General features: G+C 35.7%; 1 protein-coding gene across 1 annotated transcript; it reads left to right on the forward strand.

The window, feature by feature from the left end:
- The first annotated feature begins 927 nt into the window (after positions 1-927).
- On the forward strand, positions 928-23,123 carry YEATS4 (YEATS domain containing 4). The gene is made up of 7 exons (XM_079142218.1): positions 928-1,564; positions 4,336-4,455; positions 7,368-7,434; positions 7,536-7,630; positions 13,398-13,490; positions 13,582-13,669; positions 22,466-23,123. The coding sequence occupies exons 1-7, from the start codon at positions 1,514-1,516 to the stop codon at positions 22,633-22,635; spliced, it is 684 nt and encodes a 227-aa protein (XP_078998344.1). The 5' UTR covers positions 928-1,513; the 3' UTR covers positions 22,636-23,123.
- Positions 23,124-25,357: the final 2,234 nt, after the last annotated feature.

Here is a 25,357-nt window from a genome sequence, read left to right on the forward strand (position 1 = left end):
GAGGAACTGGGTTCAATCCTCAGCACCACATTAAAAAAAATAAATAAAAGAAAGATATAAAAAAAAGTTTACTGAGCAAATTATTTAAAAAATAGATCAATATTTGATCATTTTCAGAAAAAACTCAATTCCTGTGTTGCTATGTGATATTTCATATCACAACTGGACTCTTTATATGACACTAATTATAACTAGGGCTTCAGCATATTTCCTGCACTTCTATTTAGTGGAATAATTTTTAAACCATTTTCTTAAAAGTTGCTAAATGAAATTATTAAAAATTGTAATCAGTAGTTTCCACTGTTAATTTTATACCAGTATTTTAAGTTATTTCTATGCTTGAAAATATTAGCCTTATATTGCTTCTTCTTGAATATCCGTTTTAGAATATTGATTTCCCAGGACTGAAGTTTAAGTTCTATTTCTTTCCTTCTCTTATCCCTATCACACATGGTACCCTTCTCCAAAGTCCATCCTTCCAAATGTAATTTTTTATTTATATTTTTATTAGGTCAATACTCAGTATTTAGGTAGCCCTAAATGCAATTTTGTTTTCCCTAGCCCTACTAACTGGATAATTCTTAAATCTGCTCGGTTTTCTGTATATCTGTCATGAATTCAACTCCCAAACTCCAGGTCTAACATTTAAATTTCCTCTTGAAGCTGCAATTTTTTCTATTTCATTCTTCTGAAGCAGAATCTCATCTGGACTGGTTGCCATATAATTTCCTCCTTCGTGTATGTTTCCTCATTTTGGTGGGTCACATCTCCAGGACCATTCTGAGAAGGGTGCATAGATTTTTCGAGATTTAGCATGTTTGAAACTTTTATTCTATACACACACTGGGGATGATTGACTAGGTATTGAAGACTAAATTGGTAATAATTTTTCTTGAGAGTGATGAGTAGTGCTTTATTTGCTCTCTTAGTTCCAATGCTGCCATTGTGCGATCTGATGCTATCCTGGTTTCTTTATAACCTTCAAGGGTGTGGTATCTTCCTTTTAGCCCCACGTCCTGAAAGTTCACAATGATATTACTTGGCGTGGATCTGTTTTCATTTTTGTGCTGGGTGCCTGATACAATCTTTCAGTGTATAAACGCCTGTCCTTAAGTTTTGGAAAACTTTCTGAAATCATTTACTACGTCCTTCCTTCCATTTTCCCCGTTCTCTCCGGAACTCCCTGACCGGTCCTCTTCTGTTGTTATGGCAGCGGCCAAACGCGTGCGCAGTGTGAGCCTATCGCTGAGCCTATCGCGCCTGCGCACGGCGTCGCCGTCGCCCCTCCTTCCACTCACTTCTCCCACGGCGCGGGGCTGAATGGCCTACCCCTACGCCGCCCGCCTGCAGGAGCCTGCGGTTTTTCAGAGCCGCGAGTCTCAGTGACTCGTCCTACTTCTGTCAGGAACCCTCCGCGGGCTCCCGCGGGAGGAGCGGGACCTTTGAGGGGAGCGGCGACCCCGCCGGCCCCGGTCTCTTTCCCTGGCGGCAGCGGCTTCTTCCGTGGGACAATATGTTCAAGAGAATGGCCGAATTTGGGCCTGACTCCGGCGGGAGAGTGAAGGTCAGTACCCAGACAGCGCTTCTCCCGTGGGGGACACTCCTGCCCCCGGCAGGAAGGACCGCTTGATTCCCTTTCGCGCCTTCCCTGCTCGGTCTTGAACCGTGTACTCAAGGCGGAAAGCAAGTCAGAACCACTGAGCCAAAAAAGTTGGTGTTCATTGGACCCAACTTCCCCGCGTCACCGCCACCCTCCCAACCCCGCCAAAATTAAACCCTTTCGGGTTTGACTTGGGAAAAGCTGAACCTGGCGGGCTGAGGAAACAGGTCACTCTAAGGGCTGGAAAATCCTGGTATGCTGCACAGTAGCTCTCTGCCCAGGTCGTGGGTAAAGTGAGGGTGCCACCCGCCTGATCGTGGGGATAATAACGGTAGCAAATAGTCGACGAGCACGTAACTGCAGAATTTGCAGATCCTGGGCAGGAAGAATCTTCGTAGTATTTACAAATAGGAGATCTGAGGTACCTGGACGTAGATTTACCTGAGTTCTGGCGATCACAAAGCCCCATAACTTTGGCCACCTTGTCAAAACATACGGAGACCATAATACTGTGCCTGGCACATAGGGAACTTTTAGTAAATGTCTTTTATTTTTAATGAAAATTATTATAGAGTCTAACATAATGTTGGACATTATGACACTTATTCCCCTCACTTTTTTTAAAAATAGACTTTTAGTTGTTAATGGACCTTTATTTATATACTGTGCTGAGAATCGAACCCAGTGCCTCCAACATGCCAGGCAAGTGCTCTACCACTGAGCCACAACTCCACCCCCCTCATTTTTATGCATCCACTGTCATGTTAATTTTTAAGGCAAGGCCAACTGGTTCCTGATAAAACACCTATTTTTACCCCTCTGATTCTTAATTTATCACAAGAAGGAATTTTTCCTTTCGAAGGAAAAGCATCCACTTTTACACCAATCTACTTAGAGTCATTATCTGTCATATTATTTTTATATTTCATTTATAGTAATGTATACAGCTATCACTTTTGTAATATCACTTGTAAAAACAGAAATTCTTTGAAAATTCCAAAAGCATTCAAATTTCATAAAAGGAAGAAATGCTAAGTAAAAATTCACAGTAACAGAGACCATAAATTATACATTTTGCCAAAGCTTTAGGATAAGGTTTTGAACTGATAGGAAACTACTACAAAACAAAGGGTTAAAACATTCAATTTGGGGGAAGAAATTACAGAAATTTACTTATATCATGTTAGGTTCTAAAAGTTTCAGTCCAGGGCAAGTTGAAGTGAAGCTTGCAGTCCTCAAATGATTTTTGACTAAAAATAGTCATATGAAGCTGCAAAGCTAGGGTTTATTTCTTCCTGCTCATTTGCTCTATACTCTTTTAGGCATGTTTTTCAAATTTAGATATATTTCATCCAGGTAGTAAATCTATTGACAAGCAGGTCCTTTGCATTTTTAATGAACTCTGCAAGTCCCTAGTGAGTAGCTGTAGCAGCTGTAGGATCTGTTATACACTGACCAGGTCAACACCATTGTACTTATTCAGGCCTTGAACCTGTAGCCCCATCTACGGTTGCTATAAAACTCACTGGTAGCACTTGTTATGATTATTCATTTGCATACAAGCTACTTGGCTTCTTCTGAACTCTTTTTTTTTGTTGTTCTAGACAATGAACCCAGAGGCACTCTGCAATATTACCACATCCCCAGTCCTTTTTTAATTTTTGAGAAAGGGTCTCACTAAGTTGACCAGGCTGGCCTCAAACTTGGGTTTCTTCTGCTTCAGACTCCCTAGTAGCTATGATTACAAGCAAGGGCCACCAGACCCTATTTGCACTAAGTTTATAAGTATTAGATTTAGTTAACTATTCAGCCGAACTTGAAATTTTCCATTGTGTTCACTTTTTCTTATTTCTTATTAATTATTGTTGATTACATTGGCATAGCACCTTTCATATATTGTATGTCTTGCTTTTTGTCTTTCAGATACATTCCTTATGTTGAATATTTGGTCTCAGAGTCGTATATTACACTAAATATTTTCTCTTCACCTGAGATTTTTAATCTCTTTTTCATCATAATCTGAACACTCATTGCCATTATGCTAATCAGATGTGACAAGAAATATATTTGCATTACAGAACTGAGTACAAATGTAGCAAACATGCCATTGGCTTTTATTTACCAAGCTTCGGTTATCCAAGTACCACTTTACCATTTTTGCCATATCTGATTCCAGTTATGATATTTATTGTAACATTTATATTAGAAGCAATTCAGTTTTTAAAAGTGTCTTCCTAAGCATTTGACTTTGTAGGTTTAAAGTTCTAGTTACATTTTTCTAAAGTGGATTAAAGTAAACCCATAATAAAATGAAATATATTTATCTTCTTATACCTAAAATCTTCACACATACTGCCTTTGATTTTTGTTCTGTGCTTTGGTAAACACTCCCATAAGCTAATTAATAGGACATTACCATCAAATGATGCCATTTAATTGGCAATTTTTATTCAGATGCTTAACTTTCAGGTTCGTAAAACAAGGGCCTTTTGCCTTTCTCTTAATAATACTCTCAAGTGCTTCATATGGTGATTTAAATAAAAACATTTTCAAAGAGAGAACAATTGTGTTATTGTGAAATGAGAATGTCTGAAGTTGATTTGAGAAAAGTCCATGTTGTAACTAAACTGTATTGTGAGATTGTCATTCATAAGACATGTCTTCAAAGCTCTCATTCTATTTAAGTAATGGTACTTACTTAATATTTACTGATTTTTAAATCACTTTTCTTTTAGGGGGTTACTATCGTTAAACCAATAGTTTATGGTAATGTTGCTCGATATTTTGGGAAGAAAAGAGAAGAAGATGGGCACACCCATCAATGGACAGTATATGTAAAACCATATAGAAATGAGGTAGGCACTTGTTTTCCCTGTAACTTTTTTTGAAGCTACAATTTGTTTTGTTTGAAGATAAATTATAAAATTCTTTTATAGTAACTTTCTCTCAGAAAATTGGTTTATTATAGAAATGTTCCCTCTTCCCCAAATTAAAAGAATGAAGTGAAAACTATCAACTTCATGTAATTAATAGATTATTATCCAAAAATGTTTTCTAATTAAAGTTAAGGTAACAAGAATTATCCTGCTATAAATAGTACAAGTAGACCTTCCAAACATCACATCCTAAGTTAACATAGTATTTAATCAGCTATTTGAGGAATAGTAGCTAATACTTAAAGTGATAATGTTGTAGTAAGACCATCAGAGAATGTAGAAGACAGATATGCTATATAATCTAGTCACTGGTAATTTTATTTTGCTGCCAAATCTCCAATTCCTGGAGAACAGCCAGATATTTATTGAAAGAACAAATAACTCAACTTGTTTATATGAATGTAGTAACATTCATACTAGCCAAAAAATGGAATCAACCCAAACATCTGTCAGCTGATAAGTGGATACATAAGATATTGTGTATCCATTTAATGGAATTTTTGAATTAGCTTTTTATTGGTACATTGTAATTATACATAATAGTGGGATTCATTGTGACATATTCATATGCAAGTAGTATAATTTGGTCAGTTTCATTCCTTGGTAATTTTCCTTTCCCTCCTTTCCTCCCTGTGGCCCTCTTTGTCTACTCTACTGGTCCTTCTGTTTTCATGAGATTCCACTGCCCCCCTCACCCACTTTTTTTTTCTCTAGCTTTTACATAGGAGAGAAAACATATAACCCTTGACTTTCTTAGTCTGGCTTATTTCTCTTGACATAACTATCATGTTCTCTTCATTTTCCTGCAAAGGACATAATTTTATTCTTTTTTATGGCTGAATAAAACCCCATTGTGTGTGTGTGTGTGTGTGTGTGTGTGTGTGTGTGTGTGTGTATAACTTTTTTTTACCTATGCAATAGAATATTATTAGACAATAAAAAGAAATGAAGTACTAATAAATGCTTTGCCATGGATGAAAATTGGAAGCATTATGCTAAGTGAAAGAAGACATACACAATGTCATTTATTTTATGGTATCACTTATATGAAATATACAGACTAGGCAAATTTATAGATGCAGAAAGTAGGTTAGTGGTTGCCAGGTTGGGAGTGAAAGGGAAGTTGGGAGTGAGTGCTAGTATGGGGTTTCTTTTTGTGTATTAAAAAAAAAAGTGTTCTAAAACTGGTTGTGATGATGGTTGTATAAATTTCAATATACTAAAAACCACTGAACTTTATACTTTACAAAGGTAAATTATATGGTGTGTGAATCATATTTCAATAAAACCATGATTTTAAAAAAGCAGCCCTTCAATGACTACCTATTCTACCTCTGCAGTCGTTATCTCTGTCTGTACCTCATTTCCTCATATCTTCCATTCTACAATACCCTTATCAAAGGAATACTCTTAAATGTATGTCTTCACTTATTCCTTCCACTCTTTCTATTCCTGTTGATTCTTAAAGTTTTAATTCAAGTGTTATTTTCTTTGGAACTACTTGCTTGACCTCCAAAGACTAAATTAGGTGTCCCCTGCCCTGCCAATGAACTTGTACCTAATGCCCTCCTAACACATTATATTGAGTGTACATTTTATCATCTGTCCACAGTGAATGTCTCATGCCTGGAAGAAAGGCCCTATTTTATTAACCATTGTATAATTAGCATCTGGTACAACAATCTTGGTAGTCACTCAGGTATTCATAGAAGAAATGAAATCAAGTATTCCCAAAACTGTCTCCAAAGATGCTTATGAAAATCTGCTTCAGAAAAAAAATCCCTACAATATAAGAAGTGACAAAAACAAAGTATTAAGATCATTACAGTATAATCCTAATTTAATTTTTTAAGAAATATATGTAGATACATGTATATAAAAAAATTACTGAAAACAAAGGTTTGCATTTTTCAATTTTCTCTAATTTTCCCTAATACTAGGGATTGAACCCAGGCCCTCACACATAGTAGGCAACCAAGTCTATCCAGACTTTTTTTTTTTTTTTTGGTTGGTATGGGGGTACTAGAGATTGAACTCAGGGACACTCGACCACTGAGCCACATCCCTGGCCCTATTTTGTATTTTATTTAGAGACAGGGTCTCACAGAGTTGCTTAGTGCCTCACTTTTGCTGAGGCTGGCTTTGAACTCGCTGTTCTCCTGCCTCAGCCTCCCGACCCCCTGGGATTACAGCAGACCTTTTTTATTCTATTTTGAGACAGAGTTTCACTAAGTTGCCCAGGTGAGCCTCAAACTTGCAGTTGTCCTGCCTCAGCCTCCTGAGTTACTGGGATTACAGTCGTGTCATCACACCTGATTTTGAATTATATATATATATTTTTTTTTGGGGGGGGGGGTGCTGGGGAGCGAACCCAGGGCCTTGTGCTTACAAGGCAAGCACTCTACCGACTGAGCTATCTCCCCAACCCCGTTGAATCATATTTTTAAAAAACCAATTTACCTACAGAAGCCTTATTATGTGCTTGTACTAATAAGTGTGCTTCTGTGCTTCAGAATATAATGAAAAAAAGGAGTTTTATGTCCAACAGTTTTAAGTTGCTTGTATTAGTTATCTTAATTTCAGGTAACATTATTAAATGCATGAATAGGAACATGTATTTCCTTAATTCCTTAATGTTATGATTTATGAAAGAATTTGGGGAAAAAAAGAAAGCAAACCCAGGTGTAAATGATGTTTCTTTCTTTTTTTTTAGGATTTCATAAAATTTCAGATAAAGTATGTTTTATAAAGTTAGATCCATATGCTGCATGTATTTCCATTCTAGTTTTCATACGTAGATGATAGAATTAATTAATTTCTCTATATTTTAGGATATGTCAGCATATGTGAAGAAAATCCAGTTTAAATTACATGAAAGCTACGGCAATCCTTTAAGAGGTATAGTATAGTCTTGATTCATAATATGCAAAGTTAAAAAGAGCCAGGCAACTAAATCAGTAATTTATTATAATTGTTTTATTTTCCTTCCCTTTCTTCAGTTGTTACTAAGCCTCCATATGAAATTACTGAAACAGGATGGGGTGAATTCGAAATAATCATCAAAATATTTTTCATTGACCCTAATGAAAGACCTGTGAGTAATGTTAATCTTTGCAAATAGAGAATAGATTTTTTGGTAAATGGAAAATATTATAATACCTAATGAATAGCTGATGTTTGTTCATATGTATTTTATATAAACATGTGGTTTGATAATCAACATGAGTTATGGTTTTCCATTTTTCAAGTGGAATGCCTTTTAAAATCCTTTTCTTTCCCTTCAAATATAGAAAGAAGGGATATAATATGAATATATATTAGAAAGAAAAAAAAGGAAACCAGAAGATTGCTGCCGGAAAAAAAAAAAATTTAAAATTCACTAGTATTTGCTAGTATCATTTGGTTATTAATAGTAAACAATTTGAATTCATATGCTGTTTGAAATGAGTATTCAATTTTTTATAGTTAAACCCTTAAAAAGTCTTGTTTTGTTTTTTTAAGCTGCCATTAATACCAACAGCTTTATTTTATATCTTATTCTTGAATCCTTATTAATAACTGCTGAGTTTTCATCTTGTGATTTTTTAATCACACTTTTGCGTGGTAATGTAAAATTCTCTCCAAGCTGTTCTTTGATCCCTCAGCAACTTTGTGAGGTTAGCAATATTCTTCATTTTATTTATGTGGATATTAAGGCTCAGAGGTTTAGTCATGTGCTCAGAAACAATTGTGGCACACCTAGTTTTTGAGCCTTTTTTTTTTAGACCTAACACTTTCTAGTTTTTATTGTTTTTTGCTTTATTTAACTAAAACAGCTAGACTTTTTTTTTTTTTTAAACCTCTGTATAAGTTGCAATTTAGTGACACGTGACTGGGGTTTAACACTCATCACCATTAATTTTCTTCTTGTTAGGTTCAGCTCAATCCTTTTAGTGTCAAACATTTACACTTTTTTTTACACTTTAATTATTAGATTATAAGTTTTAAACAGTGCTTTTTTTTTTTTTTTTAACTTGTCAATGGACCTTTATTTAGTTTATTTATATGTGGTACTGAGAGTCAAACCCAGGGCCTCACACATGCTAGGCAAGTGAGCCACAACCACAGCCCCCTACATGTGCTTTTTTTCTTTTTTCTTTTTTCTTTTTTTTTTTTTTTTTTTTTTTTTTTTTTTGCCGTTCTGGGGATTGACCCCAGGGACTTGTGCTTGTGAGGCAAGCACTCTACCAGCTGAGCTATATCCTCAGCCCTCTACATGTGCTTTTAAAGGAGTAGAATATAGTCTGGTCCAGTGGTTCAGAGAACCAAATCTTTACTGGCTGCATCAGAAATACCGGGGTACTTTTTAAAAATTCATATTTCCAGGCTTCATGCCTTGGAGAGTCTGATTCAATAGCTTCTGGAGCAGACCAGGTGATTTTGATATACAATAAGATTTAGGACACATTGACATATGCATTACTCTTCCTAAATAGGTATTCATTTAGGTAGTCTCTCAAATGAGAATCTAGTTTGGGTTTGCCTATCTGCAAATATAGAGGATTGACTTCTGTCATTGAATGAGACATCTTATTGTTTTGGAGTTGTTCTAGTTTTAAGAAAGTTGAGCTTTAAGTTTTGATTTCTTGAACTTTTTACTGATAACTGTTCATACATTAGTTTTCTTTTGTCCTGAACAAACATCCATAACTCATTTAAATATTTTTCATGTGCTGGGTTTCCATATCTATCTGTCTTTTTGCCTTTGTAGAATATTTTCAGATGTTGTTTGGCAAGAAATTATGAAGATTACCATTATTTTGCAAGATAATTGTTTAAAAGATTGTAAAGTATCCAAAAATGAGACAGTGTGCCTGGAACATCGGTTTTTTGTTTTACTTTTTTTTTCCTTATTTTTAATTGATTCTTTTTAGTTATTTAAAATATTAGGATACATTTTGACATAATCATAAAAGCATGGAATAAAATTTGCTTAATTCAATCCCTAGCACTTAATTAGTATCTTGTGTATGTATTTGATATTGGGATTCATTGTGCTATATTCATGTATGTTCATATGAAAGTTTGTTCCGATTCATTCCATTGTTCTTCCCTTTTCCTATATCTCCTTTCTCCCTCAGTCCCCTCTACTTACTCTACTGATTTTTCGTCTATTTTGATGAAGGTCCCAGGCCCTGTCTTTTTCCACCTCTCTTTCTTTCTCCCCCACCCCCCTTATTTTGGATTAGCTTCTGCATATTAGAGAAAACATTCAACCTTTGACTTTTTCAGACTGGCACTTCGCATGATAAGTCTTCAGTTCCATCCATTTACCAGCAAATGCCATTATTTCATTCTTATTTATAGCTGAGCAATACTCCATTGTGTATATATACCATGTTTTCTTTTATATATATATATATATATATATATATATATGTTTTTTTCATTAGTTGTTGATGAACCTTTATTTATTTATATGCAGTACTGAGAATAGAACCCAGTGCTTCACACATGCTAGGCAAATGCTGAGCCACAATCTAGCCCAATACCACATTTTCTTTATCCATTCATTCATTGAAGGGAACCTAGGTTGTTTCCATAGTTTGAATTGTGCTACTATAAATATTGATGTGGCAGCATCACTGTAGTATGCTAATTTTAAATCTTTTGGATATATACTGAGTGGAATAACTGAGTCATATGGTGGTTCCCTTCCTAGTTTTTTGAGAAATTTCCATACTGCTTCCCAGAGCAGTTGCACTAATTTGCAGTCCCACCAACAATGTGTGAATGTACCTTTTTCCCCACATCCCCACTAACATTTATTACTTATTTGTAATCTTTTTTGGGGGAGAGGAGTGTTGGGGGTAACCCAGGAGTGCTTTACTACTGAGCCACATCCCCACTCAAAGTTAAAAGTACCTGTCTTCAAATTTGTTATTGCCTGTATCTGCATGAATGCCTTTGAAAGTCTGACTAGTAAATTTAGAAAAGGACAGTTTAATGGTATAATTTTTAAAACTTTTTTAATTATAAAAGATGTGCACCTTGTTTTAAAAGATTTTTAAAATAAGAAATCCAAATTAGTTCTGAATTAGTTTCCTAGTACCACAACCTGGGTGGCTTAAACCAATAGAAATTTATTCTCAAAAAAAAAAAAAAGAAAGAAAGAAAGAAAAGAAATTTATTCTCACAGTTCTGGAGGCTAGAAGTCTGAAATCAAGGTATTGGCCTTGTTCTTTCTAAAGCCTCTAGGAAAGAAATTTTCCTTGCCTCTTTCAACTTTTGGTAATTCCAGGTGTTCCTTGGCTTTCGGCAACATAACTCCAAACTTTACCTCCATTTTCACGTGGTCTTATCTCCCTCCCTGTCTCTGTCTCATCTCGTCTTATAATGACACCAGTTATACTGTATTATAACCCATCCTAATGATTTCTCGCTCTTCCTTCCTTCCTTCCTTCCTTCCCTCCCTCCCTCCCTCCCTCCCTCCCTCCCTCCCTCCCTCCATTTTTGAGATTAGTCTTGCTCTGTTGCTCAGACTGGCCTTAAATTCACAAGTCTCCTTCCTCAGCCTTTCAAATTGCTGGTATTGTAAGTGCATGCTACCATGCCCAGCCATCTCAATTACATCTACAAAGACTCAAATAAGGTTATATCCACAAGTACTGGGAATTAGTACTTCAATTTATTTTTTAGGGTGATAAAGTTCAACCCATAACTTCTTCTTTTTTATCTCCCACTCCTTCCCCAGGAAAACCACATTTCCCCCACCCACCCCCGCACCTCGCGATTGATTGTAGGGCCTCATGCATATTAGGCAAGTAGGCTGGTGTTCTACCACTAAGCCCCATCCCCATCTCTTATTTTATTTTGATACACAGTCTTGCTAAGTTGCCTAGTGATCTGCCTGCCTCCGCCTCCCAGATAGCTGGGATTAGAGGAGAGTACCACCACACCCAGTAAGAAAATCACTACTTAACAGTATTTTCAGTTCCTCTAGATATTAACCCTGTGTATCCCATATATTTAAACCTCTAATTTTGGATTTCTCAACCATGGGATAATACTTGTCAACTCCTAATAATACCAGATGATCCTTTCTTTGCCCTCTCTTCAGGTTATTTCATTTGCTGGAAGAATTTCTTCAGAAAGAATGCTTGAGAAATAAGCTTATAGAACCATTGCCCATCTGAAAATATCTTTTTCTCCTTCACACTTGATTGTTCTGGCATAAAATTTTAGATAGTTTTCTTTCTTAAGTTTCCAGTAAGTTTTCAGTTTTTCCTCCATTTTGGTTTATTATCCTGTGTAGTAGTAACAGGTCTATGCTTATCCCAGAAATTTGTCAAGTTGTCTACTTCAAGTATGACATATAATTCATGCTCTCTCATTTTCAGATTACCTCTCTATGCTATTACTTTAGTGGAATTCTGTGCATTTCCCTTACACACACACACACACACACACACACACACACACACATTCCCAGGACTGGGTATAGAATCCAGGACTTTGCACATGCTAGGCATGTACTCTGTCACTGAGTTGTGTACCCCCTGCCCTATCCATATTCTTCAAAATTCCCTTTCTCTCTCTCTCTCCCTCTCTCCCCTCCCCTTTATCCCCCAAATACTGGAGATTGAACCCAGGAACATTCTACCACTGAGCTACACCTCCAGTCCTTTTTATGTTTTATTTTGAAACAGGGTCTTGCTAAGTTACTGTAGCTGTTCTCAAACTTGCAATGTTCCTCCTGCCTCAGTCTCCTGAGTTGCTGAGATTACAGGCATGCACCACCCCACCCAGCCCCATGCATATTCTTAATATATTCAACTTGAACCTGAAAAACATTTTTTAAAAAGGATACCTCCACTGACTAACTCTTGTCCAGAGAAATCTGATATTTCAGTAATTTGAGCTAGATTTTCTCTAAAGGGAAAGGTTGTTCAAATTCATTTGCAAGTATTTATTTTCATACTTCTTCCAGGATACCCTTCCTGATTATTTTAAAGAACTGCATTCCCTTATAATAATTTTAGGTGACCTTTGGAAATTTCTTCAGTTTCTGAAATTGATTCCTATAATTCCAGCATGAGCCCTGGTATTTTGCCAGAGACTTTCTATTTTACTAAAATGATCACACATTGCACTGCAAAGCTTTTAAATGTTTGAAGTCATGCTGCTCTTGCCACAGTGAATTATCAATGACCAACATTTTGTTTACTTATTATGTCATTTATGTAATAATCTTATAGATCTCCAAGGAGACTATCTTGCTCACATTGAACATTTTAGTATTGGTTGTTCCTTTCAAAAGTATCACATCTTTTTTTTCCTACAACAAATTTGTAAACTCTAATCATCACAGACAACTGTTAGTATTAATCTAGTTTCACTTGTGTAAGTGCAATAGTTCATTTCTCAGTGGTCTTTGAGTTTAATTTCCATAGCTTTATTTTGTTATTTTTATATATAGTTACTCTCCAGAGATGCTTGAATGGATTCTGTTTGCCTCTTCAAAACATTCCTATTAGGACTAAGGATGAAGAGGGTGAGATTTGTTGTTAGAGCACTTGCCTAATATGTTTGCATGAGGCCTTGAGTTTGATCCCCAGCATTGCCCCCCACCAAGAAAACAGTAAAAGAAGAAAAAAAGTTTTTATAAAGCATTCATGTTAAGTAGATGTGGATGGATGATGGTACCTAATAGGAAAATAAAGATACAAAGAATTGGGTGATTTGACACAATAATTTACATTAAAACAATATCCTGAATTTGATGTTTGCTAATTCCAGTTCTAATTCAGTTAAAGAAATGAGTGTCTCATGATGGTGATGAAACCATTGCACTGATGTGACATTTTTTTTTTATTTTACAGGTAACTCTATATCATTTATTAAAGCTGTTCCAATCAGACACCAATGCAATGCTGGGGAAAAAGACAGTGGTTTCAGAGTTCTACGATGAAATGGTAAGATTTTATAATGTGAGTTTTAAATACAATTTTAGTTGGAGAATTTGGTAGTTATTGGACTTTTTTGTCCCCCATTCTATACCTTAAGATATTTCAAGACCCAACAGCAATGATGCAACAGTTATTAACAACATCTCGTCAGCTAACATTAGGAGCCTATAAACATGAAACAGAATGTAAGTACCATGTTTTCATAATCCTGAGAGATAATGTGCTTGTAATGGGGAAAGGATTGTCTGATTAGGGCTATTAAACTTTTTTTTTTTTAATGATATAAGTAAATTTCTTAGAAGTTAGAAAACAAGATATGTGTTACTGTAGAACATGTAAAGGATGTTTTAAATTTTTCCCATTGTAGGCCTACTTTTAAAAAGGTAAAAACTTACCACATTTTTTGAAATATTTTTTATTTTATTCCATAATTCCATTTTAATATAACTTTTCATTAATTTTACTTACCACTTAGTCATTTTCTGTTCACTAGTCTTTGTTAATAAATTCTTTGTGAAGAACCCTGTAGAACATAATTATATTTTTGTGTACTGTGAACTAGTTTATCTCATTTTTAGCTATGTCGTTTTACATGTATATTCAGGTTAATACTGAATGTTACATTAATAATTGTATTATTATTTCTACTCTAAGCAGATACAACCTCAGAATACTTTACACATCACTGCATTTATCAACTGCCAGTCATTAACAGTTGGCGTTCAAGATGAAACCTATTTGCCATCCCTGCCTTAATAAGTATCACTGTTCAGTCATTCTTCTGACTGAATTTATAACATATGCAATATATAATATATATTGAGCACCAGTTATATGCTACTGTTCTAATGCTGAGGATAGAGCAGTGTCTAAATCTGCCCTCCTTTGGGTTTACATTCTGTTGGGAAGATGGGTATTAAATAGAACAATAGAACAATAAAATACAAGGTAGCAGTTGGACCCTATGGAGAAAACCAAAGCAGAACAGGGAACTTCTTTGGTGAGAGGAAATGGTTGGAGTTTCAAATATGATAATGCTTCCTGGGATTATACCATTTGAGGATCTAGAGGAGTAAGATAGGGATCTGAGGCAAGAGTGTTACATGTAGAGGGAGCAACAAGGGCAGGAGTTCAGTTTAAGAGTATGCCTGGCATGTCTGAGCAGCAAGGAGGCCAGCATGACTGAAGAGTGAACAAGGGTAAGAGGAATGGGACATGAAGCCAGACAAGTTAATAGGGGACCAGATCATACAGGGACTTGTGGATAAAGGTGAGGACTTTAGATTATTAAACTGAATGAGATGTGAAGTCATTTTTGGATATTGGAAGAGTTATAATTTTATCAGACTAATACTTTATAAAATGATCCACTAGCTGTTCTGTTGAGAATAGAGTATAGAACAGAAACGGTGGAGGGCTGCAGTTGTAGCTCAGTGTTAGAGCACCTGCCTAGCACGTGTGAGGCACTGGGTTCAATCAGCACCACATAGAAAAATAAATAAATAAAGGTATAGTGGCCATCTAAAACTAAAAGAGATACCAAAAAAAAAAGAAAGAAAGAAAGAAATGATAGGAACCAAATTGTTAGGCTGTTCCAATAATCTAGGTATGATAGAACGGTGGCTTGGACTAGTGATGGCAACAGTGAGAAAGTGAAAAGGAATCAGATTGTGGATCTTTCGTTGTTGTCGGTTGGGCAGGGGATGGGGTGGGGTGGGCAGGGCAGGGCCTCATAAGTTGCCTGGCCTGGCCTTGGACTTGGAATTCTCATGCCTCAGCTTCTTAAAAAATAACTGGGATTACAGGCCTGTACTACTGTACAGGCCTGGGCATATTTTAAAGATAGGTAAAGTAGGATTTGCTGGTGGTTTGAATAATAAACTGTGGGAGGAAAATTAGCAAAGGTTTTTGCTTAAGGGAACCCCCCAAAACAATATTACAGCTTTTTATGAGATGGGAATCCTAGGGGGAGCAGATTTTTGGAAAAAGATTAAGAATGTGATTTTAGACATGTTGAATACAAGATGCCTGTAAGACATGTAATTAGAGATGTTGAGGAAGGTGTTTGCACCCTAAAGTATCTGGTATTCAAGGAGAGGTACAGGCTGAAGACAAAAATTTGGAAGATACTAGTGTATATATAGAATTATTGTGTGGCCAAATGGTATCATCAAAGTAGTGAGTGAAGATAGAAGAGAGGTCCAAGTAGTAATCCATGAACACTCTAACATTTAGAGGTTGAGGAGATGACCAGCAAAGAAAATTAAGAATGAACACCATATGTAGTGGGATAAAAACCAGGTGCAGGACTGGGGATATCAGTCAGTCAGTCCTGCAATCAGTTGGTAGAATGCTTGCCTTGCATGCACAAGGCCCTAGGTTTAATCCCTAGCACCACAAAAAAAAAAAAAAAAAAAAAATTGAAAACCAGGTGCATGAAATGTCCTGAAAGCCAGTGGATAAAATGTTTAAGAACTAGAAAGTCTGGGCTGGGGTTCTAATTCAGTGGTAGAGCGCTTGCCTAGCATGCGAGAGGCACTGGGTTCTGTTCTCAGCATGGCATATAAATAAACTAAAGGTTCGTTGACAACTAAAAAAATTTTATTAAAAAAAAAAAAAAAAAAGAACTATGAAGTCATCAGCTGTGCTCAGTTCTGGTAATAGGTCATTAAGACAAGGACAAGAAACTGGATATGGCAAGATAGAGGTCCTGATAACCATAACAGGAGTAGTTAAAGAGGATATGAGAAAATGAGTTGAGAGAAATTAGACAGGCCCTGTAGATGGTTGTGTCTTAAAGCTTGACCAAAGGAGAGCAGTAGCCCTTTGTAGCAGAAGCAGGATATGGGGTCAAGAGGATATTGTTTTCAGGGAGAAGTAACTAGTTTATTCTTAGGCTGAAAGGAATAATTTGATAGTAGAAAGATGGTGATGTGGGGAACACAGTGATTAGTGTTTAACCATAGCAGAATTTTTTTCATGAAACCCATGTCTAGGAGTTAAAAGATCTGGATAATGCCATGCATGGTGGTGCACACCTGTAATCCTAGTGGCTCCAGAGGCTAAGGCAGAGGATTGCAAGTTCAAAGCCAAACTCAGCAACTTACTTACCAAGGTCCTAAGTAACTTGGTGAGACCCTATCTCAAAAAATAAAATAGGATTGGGAATGTGGCTGTGTGGTTAAGCACCTCTGGGTTCAATCCCTGATACAAAAAAAAAAAAAAAAAAAAATCTATATACTAATTATAATTTTGCCAATTGGAAGCCATTGAAAATTTGTAAACTCAAATTTCTACGTCTGTGAAAATATTTCCCTGGCCCACTTTGTTGTGAACATAAGGTAAATGTGTACATAATCACTTTGAAAATGTTTTAGCACTACTCATATGCTGTTTAAATTTGTTCTTGTCCACTTTCTGTCCTTGAGGTTTCTCTAATACCATGAAATGTACTCATTCATAGAAAAAAGAATTCTGTTTTAAAACTTAATTATCCACATTTTTTTTCAGCAAAACTAATATTATTAATCCATTTGTATATAAGTAGATATAAATTATATGTTTTATTAAAAGGCTGTTCTTTAAATCTAATTTGATGTGTTAAGCTTATGTATAAAGCTTAATAACCTTGGCAAGTCTTGATCAGTAAATTGCAGGTTTTGTATTATCTCAGTTCAGTTTTTCATCATCAAATTGGTAAGAAATTAAAAACTAATTCTATAAATAGTGTTGGGCTGGGCATATAGCTCAGTTGGTAGAGCGCTTGCCTCACATGCATAAGGCCCTGGGTTCAATCCCCAGCACCACAAAAAAGAAAAAAAAAAAAAAATCCGTATAAATAGTGTTGGTGCAGTGGTAAGCTTCTGAAAGGAAACTTAATTTTAGATCATTGCTTCATAGTATTTACCAAAACAAATTTCAGTTTAGATCGTTAAATGTTTTTAAAAATCAGTCAACCTGGGCAACCCCTAGTGGGTCCCCGTTTTTGCCCAGCAGGAGTTCTCGTCCTTTTTCTTCTCACTTGAATAAATCCTACTTAAACTCTTAACGTACACACACACACACACACACACACACACACACACACACACACACACACATCAACCTGTTTTGGTTTTTTTTTTATTTAGATTACTGTTTACCATGGCTAAGGAGGACTTTCTAAGTTAATATATTAGAAGAAATCACATTAAAAGAAGGACAAAGAAAAACTTACAGAAAATGTGGCAAAGGGTCAATATCTTTATTTGGGGAAGGAAAAAACAAACTATTGCTGGTATGCACAAGGCCCTAGGTTTGATCCTAGGCAGTGCAAAAACAAAAACAAAACCCTGAAGTTGATAAACAGAAGAAAATATTTAACTTTATAAGCCAGCTAAATGAGCAAAAGACATGGACAGGTAGGGTGGGTGGAAGAATATCCAATAAGGATAGGAAAATAGGAAATAGGAAAATATTTGCTCAGCTCTGCTAGTAATTTTAAAAATTCAAACCAAATGGTAATGAGTAACTATATTTGTCCTATCAAATTCACAAAAGGAAATTTTAATAGTTGTATCTGTAGTGAACCTTTATTCCTTATTCTCAGGGATCATTTCTGTGAGTCTAAATTGCTTTGTCCTTTTAGGAAAGCTATTTGGGTGTATGAACCAAAGGCCTAAAAAAGATATGTACACTTTTACCAATTTGAGGGTATGATATTCAATATTATTTTTGGTCATAATAAAATATTGGATTTACTGAGTGTTTAATTATTTCTACTCTTGGAAATCTATACATGTATGTACTCATTATTTCTATAACTTTATAAGGTAATCCTATTTGGAAAAGGGAATTGAAGCACAGGAAGGTTAAGAAACTTGCCCAGGATCACTTAGCTGCTTGGTGGTAGAGCCATAACTTTGCCTTAGAAGTTAGGTTCTAAAATACAAGTCAAAACCCCTCTGAGATTCCATCTCATCCCACTCAGAATGAAAGTTATTAAGAATATAAATGTTGGTGAGGGTGTAGAGAAAAAGGTTCACTTATACATTGCTGACGGGACTGCAAATTGGTACAGCCTCTCAGAAAGCAGTATAGAGTTTCCTTAGAAAACTTGGAATGGAACCGCCATTTGACCCAGTTATCCCATTCCTCATTTTATACCCAAAGGACTTAAAATCAGCACTCTACAGTGACACAGCCACTTCAATGTTTGTAGCAGCTCAATTCACAATAGCCAAACTATGGAACCAACCTAGGTGCCCTACAATAGATGAATGGATAAAGAAAATGTGGTGGGTATACACAATGGAATATTGGCCATAAGGAAGAATGAAATTATGGCATTTGCCAGTAAATGGGCTCATGCTAAGTGAAATAAACTAGTCCCCAAAAATACAAAGGCAGAATATTCTCTTTGATATGTGGATGCTAATTCATGACAAGCAAGGCGAAGATTAGAAGTTCATTGGATTAGATAAAGGGGATTGAAGGGAAGGAAAGGGGGATAGGAACAGGAATGATGGTAGAATGAATTGGACATAAGGTTATTTCTTATCCTTATATATGAATACATAACCAATGTAACTCATGTCATGTACCACCACAATAATGGGATCCTAACTGGAACAAGTTATATTTATTCTATGTATATATAATATGTCAAAATACACTCCATGTCCTGTATATCCAGAAAGACCAAATAAATAAAAACCAAAAACAAAAATCACACTGTACAGTTGCCCACCCTATAGCTTTCTGAAATTTCAGTTACCTGTGATCAACCATAATATTTTCCTTTTAAAAATATTAAATGGAAAATTCCAGAAATAAACAATTAACACTTTAAAAAAAAACTTAGGTTCTAAAAGTTTAGTAATGTTTTTAGATAATGATCAGTATAGAGGTTCATTATGGAACATATTAAAAGATGTTTATACTGGAACCAATAAAAGTTTAAGGAATAATGATCAAGCTTTTAATAGTAGTCATTGCTTTATAAGGAATTAAAAAATAGTTTACAGTTTACTATATACCAGTAGACTAGTGCTTTACATTTTTCAACTTATCAAATGTTATATAACCCTAGGAGGAACATACTCTGATTAGCTCCATTTTGTAGGTAGAGATAGTAGAGAGATTTGATAACTTTCAGAATTACCCAATGTGGCCTGAATTTAAACTCTTAACTAATAAGTTCTTTCTCTGTATAAAAGCCATATATAGTCTGTTTACCTAACTGTAAGTTATACTGACTCTACAAAAGTAACAGTTCTCCTTTGGATTGTTTTCCTTGGAATTGAAACTTCATTGGGAAATTAAAAACAACCATTTATGTAAGCATTTAATATATAGGAAACAGAAAATTAGGACAAGCTAAAAGTTTTTAGATGGTTCCCTCCAGGATCTGATTAATCCGCAGGTCTTCTGACTGTATCGTGCACTTTGCAGTCTTCGCAGTTGTCAAAATAAAGTATGCTGGTCGTGGTGGCACAGCAGCTTAGGAGGCTGAGGCAGGAGGATGATGAGTTCAGAGTCAGCCTCAGCAAAAGAAAGGTGCTAAGCAACTCAGTGAGACCCTGCTTAAATAAAATACAAAATAGGACTGGGGATGTGGCTCAGCGGTTGAGTGCCCCTGTGTTCAATCCCTAGTACCCGCCAAAAATAAATAAAGTACGACTAAATCATATAAGAATCAGTGTAATATCTACAGTGGATGCTGTCTTCTGACAACTGAGTTAAATCAAGTCTTTCTAACTAGATTTAAAACTACCTGTCACAATCATAACAGGACTTCTTGTTGTTTCTCAGATGTATGTGTTGTTTCCAGGGCCTGCTATGTCCACTTCATCTCCTAACTCCTTTCTCATTCTTTCAAACTCATTTCAGATTTTACTAATGCCAAGAAGCTTTCCTTGGTCATACACCCCCTTTCCCCTTGATGTGAATCTGGTGTACTATATATCTCCCTGTGATTACCTCATGACACTGTACTGCATTTTTTTCCTTCTTTCTGTCCTACCTCTAAACCAGCATCTAATAAAGTACCTGTTGTTTAATATGACTTTTTAAAATTAATACTGGAGGAGAGAATGCAGGGGAATAAAAATTTCTGCATAATAAAAAAGCACTGTGAACAAAATCTTTAGAGGGACCAGCCATGGAAAAATACTGTGCTTATGTCAGATGATTACCTCCTACAATAACCTAGTAGAAAAATGAGCAAAGGAAATAGTTCATAGAATGGAAGGTAAGAAATGTCTCTTAAACATAATAAAAGATTAGTCAGCCCCAGAAGTAATAAGAGAAAGGTAAATTAAAAGTACTCTAAAATAATGTTTTTAAACTTTTAAGACTAAATAGTTGTGCAGTAGGGAAATCAATATACAATACCAGTGGGATTATAAGTGAATAGGTCCTTTATGAGATACTTAGCATTCTTCTAAAATTACAAGTGTATATATATCCTTTAGCCTAATGTTTCCACTTACAGGAACTTACCTACAAATATACTGTAATGATCATGCACAGCATACCCTTTGCATTGTTTGTAATAGCCTCCCAGCAACTTGGAAGGCTGTGTCAGGAGGATTATAAATTTGAGCCCAGCCTGGACAATTCAGCAAAACCCTGTTAAAAAAAGAGAGTGAGTGCAAGAAAGAAAGCAAAAAATGGAAATACTTCTACATCAGTAGAAGACTGACTAGATGGGTCAGTATGTCCATTCAATGAAGGCTTCTACAGTCATTAAAAAGAATGAGACAGCTCTGTGATATGAAATGAACTTCCAAATATAATATTAAATGAAACAGCGAAGTCCAGAACAATGTGTGTATTATGATACAAAGAAAAAATAGTTGGATATATGCATTTATATCAACAGACAATTTCTGGAAGATACCAGAAAAACATAACAGTGGCTATCTCTGGGAAGAATCACTAATTGGTGGGGGACAGGGATAGGAGTGGAAGAAAAAAATACTTTTTCACTCTCTGTCCTTTCAGGGTTTTAATTTTATATCATGTATGTAATGCCTGGATTTTTTTCACCAAAGCAATCCTGTTTTCAATTAGTGACCACCCTAAATTTGTGAAAATATGACTGTACTTTAATAGTTACTAGCAACAATTACCTAAAATGTCCACAAGATGGAGCTGTTGGATGCAAGCAGGCATTTTTCTTTGTGACATAATGCTACACTATCCAACTGGCTTATTTAAATAGATGTATCTATTTTGCAGCAATGACATTTTCTTTAGTAATTTATTATGTATCTGGATAGAATTTTTCAAATATTATTTAATGGTTCTTTGTCATCATAATAGTTGATAAGGCTTTTATGAACTGGGCTATTTTCTGGGTACTTCATGTACATTAATCCACTTAAAACTTTCTCAAGGGCTAGGGATATAGCTTAGTAATAGAGCACTTTCCTACCATACAAAAGGTGCATTAAATCTCGAAAAATAATGCTATGAGGTATTTGTCATTCTAATTTCTGCTTTATAAGTGAGGAAATTAGCACAGAGTGGTGAAATTGCTTCAGGTGTCACAGTTATTAACTGGTGGAACTGGAATTCAGATCTAAACAGTTATTGATACTTTTGTGGAAAACAAAAAAACAGGAATTTTTTTATGTAATTTTCACCTGTACATCAATTTAAGAATACTTTTAGTTGGTTCTTATTTGTTGCTCTCTTAGGCTTGTATGCCCTCTTACTTCCAAATTAATGTGTATTAGGAAAAAAAATGTTTTAAAACTTTAAATAAGAGTTAGTAGCTAGAATTTCATTCTGAGCTACAGAAAAAAAGTTAGATTCTTTCTTGGGATTTCAGACTTCCTTACCTTCCAATGCCCACTCATGTTTAATGTGTTTATATCTAAAGTCATCAACATTTCATCATGAAAGTATTGACCTGAGGAAAGACCAAATATATGAAACATCTTAGACATGTAAGAAAAATTAAATAATTCAATACAATTATTTGTTTTCCTTAGTTGCAGAACTTGAAGTGAAAACCAGAGAAAAATTAGAAGCTGCCAAGAAAAAAACAAGCTTTGAAATTGCAGAGCTTAAGGAGAGATTAAAAGCAAGTCGTGAAACTATAAATTGTTTAAAAAATGAAATCAGGAAACTTGAAGAAGATGATCAGACAAAAGACATATGAACAGTTCTGAGGAGAACTTGGGGGTAAGCTAAATTGAAAGTAAGGTGGAGAAATGAACTTCAGTGGAGAGATGAACTTACTGCAAATGCTGTGATGTTTCTTAGAGGAACTGTATATATGTTGACCATGGATTTCTCAGCAATTATGTCAAGGCATTTGTTCTATTCAAGCAATCTTTAATAGCAAATAGATGTGTATGATAGGAATGGATGCTGGGCATTTTACAGACCCATTTTAGGGAAAATGTACAATAAGCACAATTTTTAAAAAATTTTATTGGAGTGTATGTATAGCTTATTTTCCTTTTGACAAGCATCAAAATTTCATTATAAAGTATAACTTATACAAATTTTGTACTTCTCTAGTAGTTGTTATTAGTGGTAAGTATGTATATTTCATTTCTTCAAATTCTTACCTGCCCCCATTCTACCTCTTTTATATATAATGTGCCCAGTAAGTTATTCAATAAATGTATGTTATAGGTCCTACTTCTCCCTTTTGGTTTGTTTCTTCCTCTTTGAAGACTTTCTCAAACTTCCTCAATACAATTAATGTTTCCATAGTATTGTAGCCTGATATTATTATTTAAGAAATGCTTTATTTGTTTTTAGTTGAGTCATTTATAAGAATTGTGAAGATCGTCCAAAAGTTTCTGTGGTTTGAAATTTATGCAAGGGTCCTCTGGGTCTTGAAAGTGGTGGCACTTTTAACTGTGGCAGGCATCATTCAGTTTTTCTCCATATTTTAGGGGAATACCTGTCAGGCCTTTGAGGATAAAATTCCCCACAGTATAGGGTAGGGTCTGGAAATAGATCAGAAAAAAATAATGAAGGAAAATTATTATTCTAATTGAGAAACCTCGATGTGGGGGATCATCCCTCTGTTCATTAAAATCAGGATCCATGTAGGCAGATTTGACTGTATGCGTGGATATATGGGTTCAAATTGTGTTGTCATGGCTCAGTCTTGCCATCTGTCATCTCTTATTACTGTGTTGACTGTATTCTTGAAAGGATCTCTCTATGAGGTTACAAGGAACTCCTGTAGCTCAATAATTAAAAGATCGCCCAACTTAAAAATGGGCAAAGTATTTGAATCAACTGTTTCCTCAAAGAGAACATAGAAATGGCCAAAAGCACATGAGAAAATGCTCAACATCCGTAGGATATAAATCACAATAAAATATTGCTTTATATTCACTAGGATGGCCATAATTTTAAACAAAACAAAAAAATAATGAGGTTGCAGAGGAATTAGAACCCTCATGTTGCTAGTGGAAATGTAAAATGATGCAGTCACTTTGGAAAGTAGTTTGGCATTTCACCAAAAAGTAAGCATAACCAGGTATGGCTATGTCTGTGGTCCCAGCTACTTAGGAAGCTAAGGCAGTACAATCACTTGAGCTCAAGAGTTCATGACCAGCCTGGGCAACACAGTGAGATGCCATCTGAAAAGAGTAGGCATACTTACCAATGACCCAACAATTCCACTCCTAGGTAAGGTATCCAAGGGAAATGAAAACATACTCTTGCAAAAACTTGTACGCAGGTGTTCATGACATGCATAATTACCAAAAGAAAACTCCAGATGTTCATTGATTAAAGAGATGAAATGTGGTATAGTTGTATAACCATGTGTTGGAATAATGAAAAGGAAGTACCAGCCAGACTCAGTAATACACATCTGTAATCCCAATGGCTTGGAAGGATGATGCAGGAGATTCGCAAGTTCAAAGCTAGCCTCAGCAACACAGTGAGGCCCTGGCTCAAAATAAAATAAATAAAAAGGGCCGGGGATATGGATCAGTGCTTATGGTGCCCCTGGGCTCAATCCCCAGTACCAAAAAAAAGAAAAAGTACTGACTGCTGCAACATAAATGGAAACATTGCTAAGTGATAGAAGCCAGACGCAAAAATCCACGTTGTCTGATTTCATTTATATGAAATGTCCAGAAAAGGTAAATCTATAAAAACAAAGTTGATTTGTAATTGCCAGGGAATTGGGGGGAAAGGGAATAGAGGGTTTCCTTTTGGGCTGATGAGTTTTTCTGGAATTATTGAAGAGGTAGTTGCCCAGAATTGTCAATATACTAGAACCACTGAATTAGACACTTCAAAATGGTTTAACTGGTGATTATTAGGTAAATAAAAATGTTAAATGAGCTGGGTGTGGTGGTACACACCTGTAATCCCAGCAACTCGGAAGACTGAGGCAGGAGGATCACAAGTTCAAAGCTAGCCTCATCAATAGCGAGGCACTAAGCAACTCAGACCCTACCTCTAAATAAAATACAAAAAAGGGTTGGGGATATGACTCATTGGTTAAGTGCCCCTGAGTTCATCCCTGCTGCCCCCCTAATAAAATGTTAAATGACTTGTTTTGAATTATGAAAATATTCTACAAGTTTTGTTTTCTGCAGTACTGGGAATTGAATCGGAGTATTCTATACCTCTGAGCTACATCCCCCCATCCGTTTTTATTTTTAATTTTGAGACAGAGTTTCTTCAAAGTGACCAAACTGGCCTCAGACTTGTGATCCTCCTACCTCAGCCTCCCAAGTGGATGGGATTACAGGCATGCCCCCACACCCAGCTACAAGATCTTCATTTCTGTTTTCCCATTCTACAAGTCTAAGTATATTTACCAAGAAATAAGTCCCTCATCAAGAAGAATTAATGGATATTCAACCCAACTAGGTAACTCACTTTGAAGAAAACCAAAG

The sequence above is a fragment of the Sciurus vulgaris genome (assembly GCF_902686455.1).
Source record: "Sciurus vulgaris genome assembly, chromosome: 5".
Lineage (NCBI taxonomy): Eukaryota > Metazoa > Chordata > Mammalia > Rodentia > Sciuridae > Sciurus > Sciurus vulgaris.